Consider the following 18,765-nt stretch of genomic DNA (forward strand, 5'->3'; position numbering starts at 1 on the left):
TTTCAGTTATTTTCTGTGTGAAGGATGGAGAACAACGGGGACGAAGTCTGCTATTCTACAGTCAATATCAAAAATAGCAAACCTTCTCCGACAGGTAAGAGACTCCACAAGTTTCATGAGGTTTCTGAAGTGAAACAGAAGAAAGCTGCTCCTGCTCAAACCAGTAGGTGTAACTATAATTCATCCGTCTGAGTTTTTCTCCATGATGATTGATTGATTGATTGATTGTGATAAGTATTTTCTCAAACCTACATAAAAAAGAAAGAACCACAGACAACGTATATGAGTTTTCAACCAAACTTCTGCAGAAGGAGAAGACACAGTGAACTGCTTCTCCAAGCCGCTCACCATGTGTTCTGAAAACCTTCAGTTTGTTTGTCTCTTTTATTAGCAAGAAGGGTGTGAAAAGGAATGGAGGGGTTGAAACCCCACATCCTATCTTCACAGTAGGATGTGGATTCAGAAACAAAGAAGGGAGACACAGAAATTTAATTAACACTCAGAAAGGTTTACAGCTCAGGAGTATCGCAGGAAGATCTAAGTCACTATCTGTAAAAACATGCTTGAGATTAAGGAAAATTTAATTGTGTCTCTCCACAGTTTCAACAAATTTGAACACTAAACTTCTAAATAGAAAAACAACTAATAACATAAAATTACAAATGTAAGAATGATAACAAACATAATTCTAACATTTCCCTCCTTTTTAACATTCTTACACAAAATAATACAAACACATGCTATAAAAATGAATTCTAAAAGAAACAGTAGAAAACCAAATGCACTTTGTCTTTCATCACAAACACCACTTGTTTTCACATTTTCGGTGTAGGAATCATTCAGCAAATGAATTCATCTGTTTATTGATTACAGAACTTCATCATCAGAAAACAAGTCGTCTTTATTTGTGTCACTGGTTATTTTCACCAGCTGATAGCTGATCATAGCAGTGTTAATTGTCTTTAGCATCATGCTTCAAAGGCATGGAATAATGCAACTTGTGAACAGGCAAAAAAAGAATCAAAACACCCAGAATAGGTGTTCCAAGCTTCAACAGTAAATTCCACCATGGTCCGGAAGTGAGCCAAGAAAGAAAGTCAAAACAGTTTTCGTCAGGAACAAAAGTGCAGCATGCTGGGCCAATGATTTTGCAAACGCCTCCCTGAGAGGCTGTGAGGAAATCCAGTACAACATGGTTTTGCAGAACCATGTTTCTCAGTTCAGTCAGCTCTCTCATGGTGCCGTTGCCCAGCTGGTGTGTGCTGTTGATGAGTCGCAGTAATCCATATCTGTTGATCTCAACGTGACTTCGAACTTCACCTACTCCGACCCATGGAAACATGCCTTGCATAAATTTTTCTCCGCAGCCCCAAATCTTAAATTCCCAAGGAACTCCAGTGTCTGTAGTGAGGCCTCCTCAGCGTTTGACCTCCGGCATAACTGCACGCTTGGAGCGGGCAGCCAGAATGTGTTGTCTTTTCCTGATGAATGCAATCAGGCTAATTAGGGGGACCGAAGCACACAGTCCTCCCCAATATCGTTGCATGACCATGTAAGCTCCATTTCCACACAGGAAGTACCAGTCTGCCATCACCCGTGACCCATAGTCTCCTGGCACTATGGCGCTGCACACTGTTGTCTCCTATCGTCCTGGCGTCTGATGTGTGATGTTGAAACTCCTCTCCTGAAGCAAGTTACCACAGTCTGGATTGTCCTTCCAGACTTTGCAGCCGGGGGTCGCCCTCTGACCCCTGCAGGCGATGCAGTTGATGTAATCCGGTGTCTTTTCGCAGTAGGTGTACACTTAGTTACACAGGTTCCAAGGTAACATCCCAAGAGAAATGTGTCCGTTGTTGTACACACAGCTCCTCAGAGACCCGGGTTTAGCTCCTGCTAAAGAAATGGTCTCTGGTATTTTCCATGTGGCTTGTGGAAACGGTGGAAACGGAAGTACGTCAGCCTTAAATGAATGCCAAAGGGATGCAAATGCATCCCTTTGGCATGGGGACGCTGAGTCGTGGTTGTGTGCTCAGGCCATAGAGACACATCTGTTTGTCATCAGTGATGCTCTCTGGGTGCAGACCTGAGTTGTGTGTGGCGATTGGCAGCTGCGCACACACATAGCAGTTCACCTCGTTCTCCTCGTGAGCAGTCCTGTTCATCAGCTTCCACCACAGGTTGGTGCTGTAGTCATGTGGGTGGAAAGTGAGGTCACTTCCTCCTCCAAACATCAGACATGCTGCAGTCACAGTGCAGTAGAAGATCCATCTGGCATATGGAGTCTCCATTGCTGCTCGGCGCACAGAGATGTCAAAACCCCCAAACTAAAGAGTGAGGATCTGTCGAGTTTCTTCACTGGCATTGAGACGAACCGCCCTATTGGTCAGGAACCCCTTTGAAGCCAGCCTTCCCCCCACTCGGGATTAGGGATCCAACACTCTCTGCAGCTTGCAGTGACAGATGTATCCAGCTGGGTCTTTCAGCAATCTTTACAGCTGTTGGTGTGGTCATCAGCACCTGGAACGGTCCTTCCCACTGTGGGCTGGCCCAATTCTTTCTTTTGATGACTTTTATGTAGACCCAGTCACCTGGCTTGATGGGGGTGGTTTCCTGTAGAGGAGGACAATCAGACGGCAGTAAATTTGCATTTAACACCTCTTTCTGTTTCAGGATCCTGATCATATAATCTGCTAATGTCTGTTCTTCATCTGCTTTCTGTAAGTCTGGAGCAAACAGAGGCAATCTGTAAGCTCTCCCATGAATAATTTCAAAAGGTGTTAGACCATCAGCTGTCGGAGTAATTCTCATATAGAGCTTCACCAAGTCTAAACATTCTGGCCAGGGCCGGCCAGTGTCTGCCATGCACTTTCTTAATCTGCTTTTCACAGTACCATTTGTTCTTTCCACCAAGCCTGCACTCTGTGGGTGATAGGCACAGTGATTCTTTAATGTCATTCCTAAGTGAGTAGCCATGTTTTGTACTTCCTGATTTACAAAATGTGGCCCATTGTCACTGTAAATAGTTTGTGGGATGCCATGTGTTGGAATAATAGTTTTGCAAATAGCCTTAGCTACCGTCAAAGCATCTGCATGCTTTGCTGGAACTATTTCAACCCATTTAGAAAAAGCATCAATCATCACCAAACAATATTTATATGGTCCACTTTGTGTGAGTTCAATAAAGTCCATATGCATTGTTTAAAATGGATAAGAGGGTTTTGGGAACCTGCCTCGTTTTGGCCTTATGTTTCCCTGAGGATTGTATTTCACACAGACTGGACATGCAGTACAAAAATTTTTTAGATAAGAATTTAATCCATACGTGGAGAAATGCTGTTGTATTATGGTTTCCATCCCCCCTGTTGACACATGGCAGTGCCCATGTGTCACAATCGCTGCTGCTTTAAATAAAGACTTAGGGAGAACTGGTTTATCATTTACCACATTTTCTCATCGTTCATTGTCGCACCCTTAGTTACCCACATCCGTTTCTCTGCCTGTGGTGCATTGTCCTGCATGTCTTTTAGCACTGTTTTGTCTATCATTTGTTGTTCTTCAGTCTGCGCTGAGAAAGTTCCTTTCCCATGCTTCCCTGCTGCAGCTTCTTTAGCTATTTTATCAGCTAGTCTGTTTCCATTTGAAACTTCATCTTTCCCTTTTGTGTGAGCTGAGCATTTACATACAGCTAGTTTGGCTGGGTGTTGTATTTGTCATGTGGTGGGGTTGCGGTGGTGAGGAGAGACGCTGAGAACCCAGGTATGGTGAAGATAATGAATTTAATGATAATGATGCTCGAAACAGTCCAAGGCAGGCAGCACGGCAGGAACAAGCACGCAGCTAGATACCGGTAGCAACTGTCAGAATGGACTAGACGGAAACAAACACAAACCAGGACTTAACAGTTCTACTGGCGAGTGAACGGAAACAAACACAAGCCAGGACTTAACAGTTCTACTGGCGAGTGAGAACCACAATGAGACGTAGACAAACAACGACACATACGACGAGGATCCGACAAGGAACACAGACAACAGGTGGGTTTAAATACACACGGGGTAATTAAGGGAATGAGACACACCTGGGGAGCAATCAACGGGGAGGACAGGACAGAGACTCACAGGGAAACAGGACTGAACACAGAAAACTCAAAAATAAACACACAAAAACACGGATCCTGACAGTACCCCTCCCTCAAGGGCGGATACCAGACGCCCAACAAAAAACAGAAAAGTCCAAGAACACCACAACCCAACAGGGTGGGCGGAGGGGCGACGGAAGGAGGGCAAGAGTCCAACAAAAAACAACCCAACGGTGTGGGCGGAGGGGCGGGTCCGGCGGGCGTCGCCGGCGCAGGAGACGGAGTCCCGGAGGCGGGTCCGGCGGGCGTCGCCGGCGCAGGAAGCGGAGTCCCGGAGGCGGGTCCGGCGGGCGTCGCCGGCGCAGGAACCAGAGACGTGGAGGCGGATCCGGCGGGCGGCGTCTCCGGCGCAGAAAGCCGAGACGTGGAGGCGGATCCGGCGGGCGGCGTCTCCGGCGCAGAAAGCCGAGACGTGGAGGCGGATCCGCCGGGCCGGCAGGAAGGCCGGCTGGAAGCTCGGGGGGAGCAGACTCTGGAAGCTCGGGGGGAGCAGACTCTGGAAGCTCGGGGGGAGCAGACTCTGGAAGCTCGGGGGGAGCAGACTCTGGAAGCTCGGGGGGAGCAGACTCTGGAAGCTCGGGGGGAGCAGACTCTGGAAGCTCGGGGGGAGCAGACTCTGGAAGCTCGGGGGGAGCAGACTCTGGAAGCTCGGGGGGAGCAGACTCTGGAAGCTCGGGGGGAGCAGACTCGGGGAGCTCGGGCGGCTGCGCTCCGGCAGCAGACTCGGGGAGCTCGGGCGGCTGCGCTCCGGCAGCAGACTCGGGGAGCTCGGGCGGCTGCGCTCCGGCAGCAGACTCGGGGAGCTCGGGCGGCTGCGCTCCGGCAGCAGACTCGGGGAGCTCGGGCGGCTGCGCTCCGGCAGCAGACTCGGGGAGCTCGGGCGGCTGCGCTCCGGCAGCAGACTCGGGGAGCTCGGGCGGCTGCGCTCCGGCAGCAGACTCGGGGAGCTCGGGCGGCTGCGCTCCGGCAGCAGACTCGGGGAGCTCGGGAACAGGCTGCGCGCCGGCAGCAGACTCGGGGAGCTCGGGAACAGGCTGCGCGCCGGCAGCAGACTCGGGGAGCTCGGGAACAGGCTGCGCGCCGGCAGCAGACTCGGGGAGCTCGGGAACAGGCTGCGCGCCGGCAGCAGACTCGGGGAGCTCGGGAACAGGCTGCGCGCCGGCAGCAGACTCGGGGAGCTCGGGAACAGGCTGCGCGCCGGCAGCAGACTCGGGGAGCTCGGGAACAGGCTGCGCGCCGGCAGCAGACTCGGGGAGCTCGGGAACAGGCTGCGCGCCGGCAGCAGACTCGGGGAGCTCGGGAACAGGCTGCGCGCCGGCAGCGGACTCGGGGAGCTCGGGAACAGGCTGCGCGCCGGCAGCGGACTCTGGGGGTGGTGCTGGTACAGGAGGTGCCGGAGATGGGGTGGTGGAGTAGAAGACCGGCTTAGGAGGCAGAGGATCGCCAGCCATGATCGCCAACGCTGTTTGTTGTTCCCGCTCTGCCTCCTGCTTTAACTCCACCAAACCCAGCGAACGTAGGTGCGGAGACCAGCCCTCCAGCACCCAAAGGAGTCTTACGGCTACCCCGAGGCGTCGGAAGAGGAAAGAGGAGTTTGCTGTAACCTCTTTAAAGTCCTCTATCGTTTCCTGTAACTCTCTCCACCGAGTAGGGTCCATGATGATGTAAACAGCGATCCTCACTGGTCTGGTCGGATCCTTCTGTCATGTGGTGGGGTTGCGGTGGTGAGGAGAGACGCTGAGAACCCAGGTATGGTGAAGATAATGAATTTAATGATAATGATGCTCGAAACAGTCCAAGGCAGGCAGCACGGCAGGAACAAGCACGCAGCTAGATACCGGTAGCAACTGTCAGAATGGACTAGACGGAAACAAACACAAACCAGGACTTAACAGTTCTACTGGCGAGTGAACGGAAACAAACACAAGCCAGGACTTAACAGTTCTACTGGCGAGTGAGAACCACAATGAGACGTAGACAAACAACGACACATACGACGAGGATCCGACAAGGAACACAGACAACAGGTGGGTTTAAATACACACGGGGTAATTAAGGGAATGAGACACACCTGGGGAGCAATCAACGGGGAGGACAGGACAGAGACTCACAGGGAAACAGGACTGAACACAGAAAACTCAAAAATAAACACACAAAAACACGGATCCTGACAGTATTGCTTGTAAAAGATTTTTAAGCAAGGATGCATGGGTGACTGGTTTCCCTGTAGAGGTTATCAAATTCATCAAAGTGTATTCTTTCTAAATAAAAAGGACCATCCTGAAATTAAACCAAAATCTCAAATCCTATAATTCACTATTTCTTTATAAATGTATTTAACCTAGAAAATATTGCTCTAATTCACAAGCATCATAAACATGAAACATGTTAGAGCCTGTAGTCTCTTTTATCCTGTACGATATTAAACTTTATAGTGCAGAATGTAAGTTTATGTTAACTTTGACTGAGTTAACATCTCTCCAGAGAACAATGGATTTCTCTAAATCTGTTTATCTCAGTGCTGAAATCTGTGAAGCCAGCGGGCAGCCCTCCTCTCAAGGCCTAAGAGAGACATGAGGCTGGATAATGTCCAGGTCGGTACCTTACTCTGACCGCTGACCCTCCAGAAATTCAGCCCAAAGGATTGAATTGAAGGATTGAAAGGCCCAATACTTGAATTGTTGCATAAAAATCCCCAAAATATGAATACAATTCACCTCATTTGCACCTATGGGTTTTCTATAAAGCACAATGTTTACAACACCTGCAATCATTTAAAAAAAGAAGAAAAAGAAATTGTCTACTGCCCCTGTGAGCCTTTTCTAAAGTCTGGCCCTGTGAAAAACTACTGGTGTAAATTTGAAAAACTGCTTAAACATATGTGAATATTGAAGTTCACATTTATGCATTGTGTTGTACATTGTTACCAGCTATAACACCTATCACATCCTGAAATATCCAGGCGATAAGATAATTGTGGGCCTCATTCAGTACAACAATGAAGTGGATTACAGAGGAGAAGTAGAGCATCTTTAATTGTGTCTCTCCACAGTTTCAACAAATTTGAACACTAAACTTCTAGATAGAAAAACAACTAATAACATAAAATTACAAATGTAAGAATGATAACAAACATAATTCTAACTGATTGATTGATTGATTGATTGATTGATTGATTGATTGATTGATTGATTGATTGATTGATTGATTGATTGATTGATTGATTGATTGATTGATTGAAACATGAGTTAGGACGTAGATAACTTGTGCGCCTTTTTTGAGTAATTTTATTATAAAGTATTGTTACTGTTACTTGAGTAAAATTTCTGGACTCTCTACCCACTGAGTAACTTCACTGAATGAAAAAACATGTTTTAACCATAAAATTCGCCAAACACAGACGAACCTGCAGTTTTTTCTAGTTTCATAAATTTTGTCTTGAGGGAAAAAAGATTTAGAAAAATGTTTATTTTTCCTAATTTTGTTATTTCATAATTGTGGTATTTATATAAATTATTTTCAACTATTTCTTTAAAATACCAACATTTCCATATAATTTTGATTATGATGGTGTAATGTTTAAATATTAAATAATTTCGGTTTTGATCAGTTACTCCGACTTTTTACAAAATACTTGAGTAACTTCTTGGATGGTTACTTTTTACTGTAACTTGAGTATAATTTCTGGGTTCTCTGGTTGGTTTTATCCATCTGAGTTTATGATGACAGTATGACGGCTGTGGCTCTTCACCTGTCGGAGGGTCCGATGCATTTCAGCCTCACTTCTGTCAGACTTGCAGCCTTCAGAATGTGAATTTAGTGTGATGTGCTCTGGGTTATGAAGGCCAAATAAAGCGCCACTTCCTGTTTTACATGTTGTGTCAGCATGGTGTGAAGGGCTGCTGCAGAAGCAGATACGTTTCCCAGAGCAGAAAAAAGCCACTATAGTGATGCGGCATCACACTGAGGTCGTCTTTAAAAAAGAGGAAGAGGAACCCGCCCAGTTCACATGCTGAGATCGCTCCAGCAGCTGCTGGACATTTTTCTGATGTTTAAGTCTTTATTATTTTCTTTGTGAAGAATGAAGAGCAAAAAGGACGACGATTGTTATTCTACAGTGAAAATCAAAAATGAAAAACCTTCTCCAGAAAGTAAGTGATTCCATAGAAATTACAGATTTTATGAATATTTAAAGGCAACATTGCAGCTCAAATCCACTTAATATGTTTTTATTGCCTCTATAGAAAGTTGTAATGATGTAATAGGAATTGATTTAATGTCGCATACAAACCTTCAGCCTTAATCTCAGGAAGCCAAGTTTAGTTGTACAGAACATTTCAGGTAGTTGCAGTGCAGTGGCATAATAAAGGAAAGTAAATACGATTTGGAGTATGGACTAAAATTTATGATGTTTCAGTTATAAATAGAAGATTCAACAGCAACACCACACAAATATGGTTTTACCTGGGTTGAAATGAACTCAGCGTTTAGTAATTTTTCTCATTTTCTGGGAGTTTGTTCCAGATTAGTGAAGTATAGAAATTCAATAACGCCTCCACATGTGTGGTTCTGATTCTGGAGACGCAGAGTAGACCAGAACCTACAGACCCAAATGGTCTCATAGATGAATCCCACCAGGCAGACCCATGAAGACACTCCTCCACCGATCAGTTTGACTGAAGATTAACACATGGATGAGTTCCTGTATAAATCTAGTGGGGACATTTGTATAATAAAGTTAGACTTATTCTTAAGACAAAAGGTCGACTTTGTAATCATCTTTATGTGTTTCTGAAGGCTCAGGTCAGACTATCACTAAAGCCAGATTCTCGCTCTGATCCCTAGTTTCTCATTGTAATAACTGAAGCTTTGTGCTGACTATTGATCGATCCTCCTTTGGTACAAAATATTACTTCATTTATTCAGCTGAAGAAGGTTATGGCACATCCACTCATTGATTTGTTCTGTGCATCTGCTCAGCGCTTCAATGGTTCACAGCCACCTGGTGACATTGTGATGTAGAGCTGCATCACCTGCACAGTAATGGAAACTCATCTTGTTGTTTCTTATAATTTGAGCTCATGGGAGCATGTACATAGTAAATAGGAGGTTTACAACATGGAGCACTGCATGTGAGTTTTGGAAACTCTGGTCTAAATTTACCTGTTGACACAAACAAGCCCCAAAGAAGAGGAAGTGAAAATCTTCCTAAGATTAAGTGATTGTTATAAGGATAAGAAGAAGCTGAACAAGAAGAGGAAGAACAAATGAAAAAATAGCTAGATCCCAAGAAAGTTTGCAGGTTTTGATGTTGCAAAGTCAGAACTAATAACACTGAGAGCTGAAAGAAAATTCAAAGCCAGTAAAGGATCATGTGACTGGACTGCAGAGATCATAACATCGACACCAATCCGGGCCTGAGTGACACCAGCACTCAGGCCCGGATCCAAGCAGGATGTAGAGTGAAGGTCAATGAATAACTCTGTATTTCCTCTTTCTGTGAAGGGCTTGGAGACATCTTTTACTTTGAACTGAATTTAACTGAAGTCATATTAAAACTACAGCCCTATGTTAGAATGCAAATCAAAAGAAATCTGATTTAAATCACATCAGCAACCATTCTGATCATCGTCGTTTCTTTCAGGTCGAGCAGAAGAGGAAGCATCAGCACTCTGTCACTGCTCTCTGATGCTGCTGTGTTTTCTGATTTTTTCTGCGCTGATAGCTGCAAGAATTGTCATCACCATGCAGAGTGAGTTTCACTTCAACCAAATAAGCTCTATACTGTATAGCTTCCTTTATGAAGAGTTTTCAAAGGTTAAAAGCATAGAAAGGCACATGTAAATCAGTAGGAGTTATGGTGGTTAATAAGGGACACAGGAATGATGCCATGAGTAAGTTTGACTTATTGCTGCCCAGTTTAAACCTACTGAGATGCTAAAGTTTCATGAGAAGAAGCTGGGAGCTGAGCTGGCCTGCAGATCAGCAACAACAAGCTGAGTAGGACAGCAATCAGCTAACCATCATTTGGGTCTAAGAAAACTGTGATATCCTGAAAGACAAACTGAAAATGTTGATGCTTCTCTGACATGGATAGATTCACTGACTTTCTGACTATTTTTCTTGTTTTTATAGTTAATGTGATGATGATCAAGCAGCAGGAAACTATCAGTAATGTTACCACAGAAAATGAGCGACTGATTGAGGAAAGAAAAATGATGGAGAACCAGAACAAAGAGCTGAACAGAACACTGGGACTCATCCTGAAATTTGAAAACATTCCAGCAAAAGACCTCTGCCCTAACAAAGGTCATTAGTTTCATACATTAACTTTTAATTTCCGGATTAATTATTTAGTTATTTTTTTAGTATGTGCTTATAAAGTGGTTTTCAAGACAGACCTGATCATTATTATCACAGGTTTACTTTTAAAGGCCACACCAAACTGAGCCAGGGCCTGGGTTGGAGCAGAGTGAAAGTGGTTTATTAGCAACAGGTTTATTGGCTTTTTTATGTCAAACGTTATTGTTTTTATTTTGAGTGTACCAAGCATAGAGTCCTGTGGTACGCCACTTCTAATTTAAATAGTAACTTAACTTAATCACCTTCCAATACTGTTGAATTTTACTCCATTTCTGAAGACTTTTGAGTAATTTTGACAACTGAAACATTAAATATATTCACAGGGATTTCTTTTATATATTTTTTCTAGTTTATTTTATTTTGCCAAAGTTTCACTTCTTTCTGCTCTTTCCTCTCGTCTAATGGATCCAGAGTGTAAACCGTGCCAGAAAGATTGGATTCTCTTCCAGGAAAAATGCTACCTGTTTTACGATTCACATCCTTGGCTGACCTGGACAGAAAGTCGGACGTTCTGTCGGGACAAATATGCAGATTTGGTTGTTATTGATGATCTGAAGGAGCAGGTAAAATCTGACACCACCTCTACACTAACGTGAAAATTTAAAACAACCGTGGAAACCTGGAAGTTTCTGTGTAAAATTGATGGCTTGACGTAAGAAGGTTTATAAAAATCTAAGATAATCTGCTCACAGGAATTTGTCAGCAATCACACCAAATACTACTATGACATTCACCACGGATACTGGATGGGGTTACAACATGTTAGCAACACCTGGACCTGGGTGGATGGACATGCAGACACTCTTGGGTAAGAACCAGACAAAACAAAAATGTAAATGAAACATTTTAGTTTTTCCCCTACAAACCAGCACATTTCCAAATGGCCTTTTCTTTGTCCAGCATCAGCACAACTGTGCAGTAATCATGATGGATTCTCTGGGCAAAGGAGACGAACAGATTTAACTGATTTATGAACAACATCTGAGAAAAATAGTAAATAGGAAAAGTCTTTAATCTGTTTTCAGCTCATAAAAAAACAAAAGTGTGTTTTATGTAAAAATAAATAAATAAATAAATAAATAAATAATAAAAATTTTAAATATATTCCACCAAGGTTGCAGAAGAGTTAAAGCTACATTCTTTTACAATGGTTGCCAAACAGGCTGTTGCTGTGACAACATAATCCCCTGATGGATGCAGATTTATCCATCACTGAACTTTGTTCCCAGTATGGATATAACTCTGACATTAAGAACAAAAGGCTAATAAATAGGTTCATAAACACAAAAATATTTTAAAGTATATTATATCTATAATTTCAATATGTTTTAGTTAGTTTTACAAACATATCACATTTCCAGTTAGTTATAGTTTTTTCCAAATTAATTACCATTTTTATTTATTTGTTTGTTCAGTTATTGTTATTTTGTTTGTTTTATTTAACTGTAATAACCTTGCTCCCTGTCTGGTACAGTTTCTAACATGTCTAATCAGATTAAATACATGAAACATTATATAAATGATTAACTGTCTGCTGTGTCTGAATCAACAATCTAATATCTGATTTTCTGAAAGACTGCTAATTCTCTGTTGGTTTTGAATGGTTTTAGATGTAACTGTAAAAACAACAATATTTAGATATCTTTAATCCAATCTTGCAAGTACATTCCACTCATTTAATTTAATACTGATGTTATCAGTTTGATATCAATGAGCTGAGATTTTATTTTGTTCTGAGGTTCATGTTTCCGTCTTAAAGGTTCTGGGTGAAGGAGCATCTCCGTACTTCAGGTCCAAAAGCGCTGCTGGTCCCGGAGAGAAAACTCACAGAAAGCTGGGGCAAAGCAGATGATGGTTTTGCAAACAAATTCATCTGTGAGGGTGAAGCTCTTTTCGGGTTCAAGTAGCAGGATTCCTGCAGGAATGATAAAGCGTGTCATAATTTTTTGGTAAATTTCAGAACTGAACATGGAAACATCTTTATGTTCAAGTTGTTCCACTTTAGGACTGAAAATATATTTAAAATAAACCCAAAGCATAAGTTGATTCAAAGCTTATTTTGACATAATGTGGATTCCTGTCCACATTGGGTTCATATTAGGAGGATCTGGTTTCAGATCATTTGTTTTTTGGAGTGGACCAAGTATAGAGCCCTGATGTTTGCCTCTACTAGCTAGAAATCTACCGTACAATATCTTTTGTTACACTCTCTACAAACTTTATTACACTTCAGCAACTTTTGGTATTAAGACATATCACATGTCCATATAGTTTATAAATATATGTATTAGAGATTATTAAACCATTGTGTTTGTGTTTCATTAGGAGGAGCTTACTAAAACCACAACTTCTTCACATTAATTAACATATTATTTTGCATTAACAGCCTTTAACTTTGCTCATCAGAGTAAATGATTATTTTAATGCACTTACAAAAGGCAACACATGCAGTCATTTCTCTTGTTGCTTTTGTATTTATTATATTCTGTTTTTCATTTACTTTAGTAGTGAACAACTGCATGCTTATTTTTTGTCTAATAAAATATGTAAAATAATTTTGTTGGTTGATTATTTTTGTCTCCTTCGGTGCCATAAAGAAAAATTATTTTACTAATACAAATTACAGAACATGAATAGGTCAAACTCAGCAGGTGAACTGATGCATTTTAGGCTTAATGCGTCCTCTTGCCGCTAACTCCATGAAGTTTCCAAAGAAACTGACTGAAACTGATTCATTTTCAAATACTTGAATACTTGAATTGTTGCATAAAAATCCCCAAAATATGAATACAATTCACCTCATTTGGACCTATGGGTTTTCTATAAAGAACAATGTTTACAACACCTGCAATCATTTAAAAAAAGAAGAAAAAGAAATTGTCTACTGCCCCTGTGAGCCTTTTCTAAAGTCTAGCCCTGTGAAAAACTACTGGTGTAAATTTGAGAAACTGCTTAAACATATGTGAATATTGAAGTTCACATTTATGAATTGCGTTGTACATTGTTACCAGCTATAACACCTATCACATCCTGAAATATCCAGGCGATAAGATAATTGTGGGCCTCATTCAGTACAACAATGAAGTGGATTACAGAGGAGAAGTAGAGCATCTTGTGGACTGGTGTAGAGAGAGCAAGCAGTCCAAGGCTGGAGGGAGGCCTTGTTCTAACATTCAGATCTTTATATTATACTTTAGAATGACAAGGTCAACTTCAAGAAGAGAATGTATCCTCAGAGGCCCGACCGTCTACTTCAGGGATCCTCAAATCCAGTCCTGCAACTTAAAAAACAAAGCATAAACTGAGATTTTAGAAAAACAGGAACAGGTAACAGACATCTAATTTATTTGAAGATAGTCTCAAGCCTTGTTACCTGATAACAAGCTGAATGGAGTTTCTAGCTGAAAAGTAGTTAGCTGTGAAATAACACAAAGTTACTTACTGTGAAATTTCCATCATTTAAATAAAAGCAAAGAAATTTACAAAAATTAAAATATGTTAAAGAATAGAATACACTTTATTGATCCCTAAGGTAACATATATGTACTTTATATATATATATATATATATATATATATATATATATATATATATATATATATATATATATATATATATAAATTCCCTTCTCACCCTCCGTGGGTGGTCTCTTTCATCCTCTGAGCTCGGGTCCTCTACCAGAGGCCTGGGAGCTTCAGGTTCTCCTCCAGTATCTTGGCTGTGCCTAGAACTGCACATTTCTGGACTGAGATGTCTGATGTTGTTCCTGGGATCTGTTTGAGCCACTGCTCCAGTTTGGGGGTGACTGCCCCGAGGGCCCCGATGACCACAGGCACCACTGTGGTCTTCACCTTCCAGGCCTTCTCCAGTTCCTCTCTGAGGCCCTGGTATTTCTCCAGTTTCTCCTTTTTCCTGATGTTGTGGTCACTTGGTATTGCTACATCCACCACAACGGCTTTCCTCTGTTCTTTATCCACCACCACAATGTCCGGTTGGTTCGCCATTACCATCTTGTCTGTCTGGATCTGGAAGTCCCACAGGATCTTAGCTCAGTCATTCTCCACCACCTTTGGGGGTGTCCCCCACTTTGACCTCGGGGCTTCCAGTCCATATTCGGCACAGATGTTCCTGTACACTATGCCCGCCACTTGGTTATGTCGTTCCATGTACGCTTTCCCTGCCAGCATCTTGCACCCTGCTGTTATGTGCTGGACTGTCTCAGAGGCCTCCTTGCACAACCTACACCTTGGGTCTTGTCTGGTGTGGTAGATCTGAGCCTCTATTGCTCTGGTGTTTAGGGCCTGTTCCTGGGCGGCCAGGATGAGGGCCTCTGTGCTGTCCTTGAGTCCAGCTTTCTCCAGCCATTGGTAGGATTTCCTGATATCAGCCACTTCAGTTATTTGTCGGTGGTACATCCCATGTAGGGGCTTGTCTTCCCATGATGGTTCCTCCAGCACCTCGTCCTCTGTTCCCCATTGTCTGAGACATTCGCTGAGCACATCGTCCATTGAGGCTTTGTCCTTGATGTATTTATGGATCTTGGATGTTTCATCCTGGACAGTGGCTCTCACACTCACTAGTCCTCTGCCTCCTTCCTTACGACTTGTGTACAGTCTCAGGGTGCTGGATTTGGGGTGGAACCCTCCATGCATGGTTAGTAGCTTCCGAGTCTTAACATCCGTGGCCTTTATCTCTTCCATTGGCCAGCTGATTATTCCGGCAGGGTATCTGATTACTGGCAAGGCATAGCTGTTTATTGCACGGATCTTGTTCTTGCCATTGAGCTGGCTTCTCAGGACTTGCCTTATTCGTTGGAGGTATTCGTTGGAGGGTGAATGCAGCATTGAGAACAATCCCTACCAACACCATAACAGAAACCAATATATATATATATATATATATATATATATATATATATATATATATATAAATTCCCTTCTCACCCTCCGCGGGTGGTCTCTTTCATCCTCTGAGCTCGGGTCCTCTACCAGAGGCCTGGGAGCTTGAGGGTTCTGCGCAGTATCTTGGCTGTGCCTAGAACTGCACATTTCTGGACTGAGATGTCTGATGTTGTTCCTGGGATCTGTTTGAGCCACTGCTGCAGTTTGGGGGTGACTGCCCCGAGGGCCCCTATGACCACAGGCACCACTGTGGTCTTGACCTTCCAGGCCTTCTCCAGTTCCTCTCTGAGGCCCTGGTATTTCTCCAGTTTCTCATGCTCCTTTTTCCTGATGTTGTGGTCACTTGGTATTGCTACATCCACCACAACGGCTTTCCTCTGTTCTTTATCCACCACCACAATGTCCGGTTGGTTCGCCATTACCATCTTGTCTGTTTGGATCTGGAAGTCCCACAGGATCTTAGCTCGGTCATTCTCCACCACCTTTGGGGGTGTTCCCCACTTTGACCTCGGGGCTTCCAGTCCATATTCGGCACAGATGTTCCTGTACACTATGCCCGCCACTTGGTTATGTCGTTCCATGTATGCTTTCCCTGCCAGCATCTTGCATCCTGCTGTTATGTGCTGGACTGTCTCAGAGGCCTCCTTGCACAACCTATACCTTGGGTCTTGTCTGGTGTGGTAGATCTGAGCCTCTATTGCTCTGGTGTTTAGTGCCTGTTCCTGGGCGGCCAGGATGAGGGCCTCTGTGCTGTCCTTGAGTCCAGCTTTCTCCAGCCATTGGTAGGATTTCCTGATATCAGCCACTTCAGTTATTTGTCGGTGGTACATCCCATGTAGGGGCTTGTCTTCCCATGATGGTTCCTCCAGCACCTCGTCCTCTGTTCCCCATTGTCTGAGACATTCGCTGAGCACACCGTCCATTGAGGCTTTGTCCTTGATGTATTTATGGATCTTGGATGTTTCATCCTGGACAGTGGCTCTCACACTCACTAGTCCTCTGCCTCCTTCCTTACGGCTCGTGTACAGTCTCAGGGTGCTGGATTTGGGGTGGAACCCTCCATGCATGGTTAGTAGCTTCCGAGTCTTAACGTCCGTGGCCTTTATCTCTTCCATTGGCCAGCTAATTATTCCGGCAGGGTATCTGATTACTTACTGGTAAGGCATAGCTGTTTATTGCACGGATCTTGTTCTTGCCATTGAGCTGGCTTCTCAGGACTTGCCTTATTCGTTGGAGGTATTTGGCTGTGGCTCCTTTCCTTGTGACCTCATCGAGGTTGCCATTTGCTTGTGGTATTCCCAGGTACTTGTAGCTGTGCTCTATGTCTGCTATTGTTCCCTCTGGGAGTGAGACCCCTTCTGTGTGGGTGACCTTCCCTCTCTTTGTAATCATCCGGCCACACTTCTCTAGTCCGAATGACATCCCAATGTCAGTGCTGTAGATCCTGGTGGTGTGGATCAGTGAGTCGATGTCTCGCTCGTTCTTGGCGTACAGCTTGATGTCATCCATGTAGAGGAGGTGACTGATTGTGGCCCCATTCTTGAGTCGGTATCCGTAGCCAGTCTTGTTGATGATTTGGCTAAGGGGGTTCAGGCCTATGCAGAACAGCAGTGGGGACAGAGCATCTCCTTGGTATATGCCACATTTGATGGACACTTGTGCAAGTGGTTTGCAGTTGGCTTCAAGGGTGGTTTTCCACAGCCCCATCGAGTTTGCAATGAAGGCTCTTAGAGTAGTATTGATGTTGTACATCTCTAAGCATTCAATGATCCAAGTGTGTGGCATTGAGTCATAGGCTTTCTTGTAATCAATCCAAGCGGTGCACAGGTTGGTGTGTCGGGTTTTGCAGTCTCGGGCGACTGTGTGGTCTACAAGGAGTTGGTGTTTGGCTCCTCTGCTATTTATGCCGATGCCCTTCTGTGCCGTGTTCATGTATTTATCCATGTGCCCGCTTATCTTAGCTGCTATGATGCCTGACATGAGCTTCCATGTTGTAGAGAGACAGGTTATCGGCCGATAGTTGGATGGGACTGAACCCTTTGAGGGATCCTTCTGGATCAGGATTGTGCGCCCTTCAGTTAGCCATTCAGGGTGAGTCCCATTCTGTAGCAGCTGGTTCAGTTGAACTGCCAGTCGCTCATGGAGGGCAGTGAGTTTCTTTAGCCAGTAGGCATGGATCATGTCAGGCCCTGGTGCTGTCCAGTTTTTCATACCCGAGACTCTTTCTTGGACATCTGCCACAGTGATGGTTACCGGGGCTTGTTCAGGGAGGTTGCTGTGGTCCTCTCGTAGAGAGGTTAGCCACTGTGCATTGCTGTTGTGGGACGCCTCCCTTTCCCATATGCCTTTCCAGTATTGTTCAGTCTCCAGCCTTGGTGGGTCTGCTCTGTTGTTATTACCCTGCCATTGAGAGTACACTTTAGCTGGTTGGGTGGAGAAGAGCCGGTTAATCCTCCTGGCTTCATTCTCTCTTGTGTATCTCTTTAGGCGGCTGGCCAAGGCTTGGAGCCTTTGTTTGGCAGTTTCGAGTGCTTCAGGTATGGGCATCTGGCTGTACTTCTTAGGTACTGGTCTTTTCATTGCACCTCTTTGGAGCTCTGACAGTTGGCTCACTTCCCTCCTTGTTATCTTGATCTTAGCCTCTAACCGTCTTTTCCATGATGGATATTGGGTCTCATAGTTGCTCTTATAGCCGAGCATTTCAAGGATCACTGATGCTGAGTTGTATATCAGCTCATTGGTTTCTGTTATGGTGTTGGTAGGGATTGTTCTCAATGCTGCATTCACATCTTGAATGAGACTTTCTGATGGTACTTCACTCAGCCGTTGTAATTGGCGTCGGGGTTGCCTGGTGTTCATTCGGGCCACGATTCTCTCTCTCAGGTCAGTTGCTGTCTCGTTCAGCTTTGATAGTTCGTTCATTACTGGGGCTGCATACCCAGTCTCGGGGTGGGGAGTAGTTAACTCCCCCCTGACCTTACCTTTGGGCTCCTCCCTTTTGCCGTAGCATTTGTGGTGTACCTCGTCAATCTCAAGTTGTGATAGCAGTTGCCGTTTGCGGATGTTGGAACACTGAGCTACTAGTTGTTTGGCAGTCATTGTAGACTGTGGGTGTCGAAGTAACCATTCCACCCTCAGTCTTTGCATGTAACCCCTCTGACTAGGGTTACTTGAGTAGTAGCATTCCAACAGATCCATGTTTTCGTCTCTCGCCCATTTCCGTCCCCATATATATATATATATATATATATATATATATATATATATATATATATATATATATATATATATATAGTGTGATGTAGTTCATTTATATATGACTAAAATAAATAAACAAGCATACACAATATATGAAATATGTTC

General features: G+C 43.9%; 1 protein-coding gene and 1 pseudogene across 1 annotated transcript; one reads left to right on the forward strand and one right to left on the reverse strand.

Annotated features, from left to right (window-relative positions):
• Positions 1-242: 242 nt before the first annotated feature.
• Positions 243-2,656, reverse strand: LOC148154900 (uncharacterized; annotated as a pseudogene).
• A 5,266-nt stretch (positions 2,657-7,922) lies between these two features.
• LOC148154901 (natural killer cells antigen CD94-like) lies at positions 7,923-13,378 on the forward strand. The gene is made up of 6 exons (XM_014975265.2): positions 7,923-8,289; positions 9,783-9,890; positions 10,274-10,447; positions 10,913-11,064; positions 11,194-11,309; positions 12,261-13,378. Exons 1-6 carry the CDS (start codon positions 8,220-8,222, stop codon positions 12,406-12,408), a joined length of 768 nt encoding a protein of 255 aa, XP_014830751.2. The 5' UTR covers positions 7,923-8,219; the 3' UTR covers positions 12,409-13,378.
• The last annotated feature ends 5,387 nt before the right edge of the window (positions 13,379-18,765 follow it).

The sequence above is a fragment of the Poecilia mexicana genome, unplaced genomic scaffold, assembly GCF_051168715.1.
Source record: "Poecilia mexicana isolate PSO_F unplaced genomic scaffold, ASM5116871v1 scaffold_16, whole genome shotgun sequence".
In the NCBI taxonomy this organism is placed as follows: domain Eukaryota; kingdom Metazoa; phylum Chordata; class Actinopteri; order Cyprinodontiformes; family Poeciliidae; genus Poecilia; species Poecilia mexicana.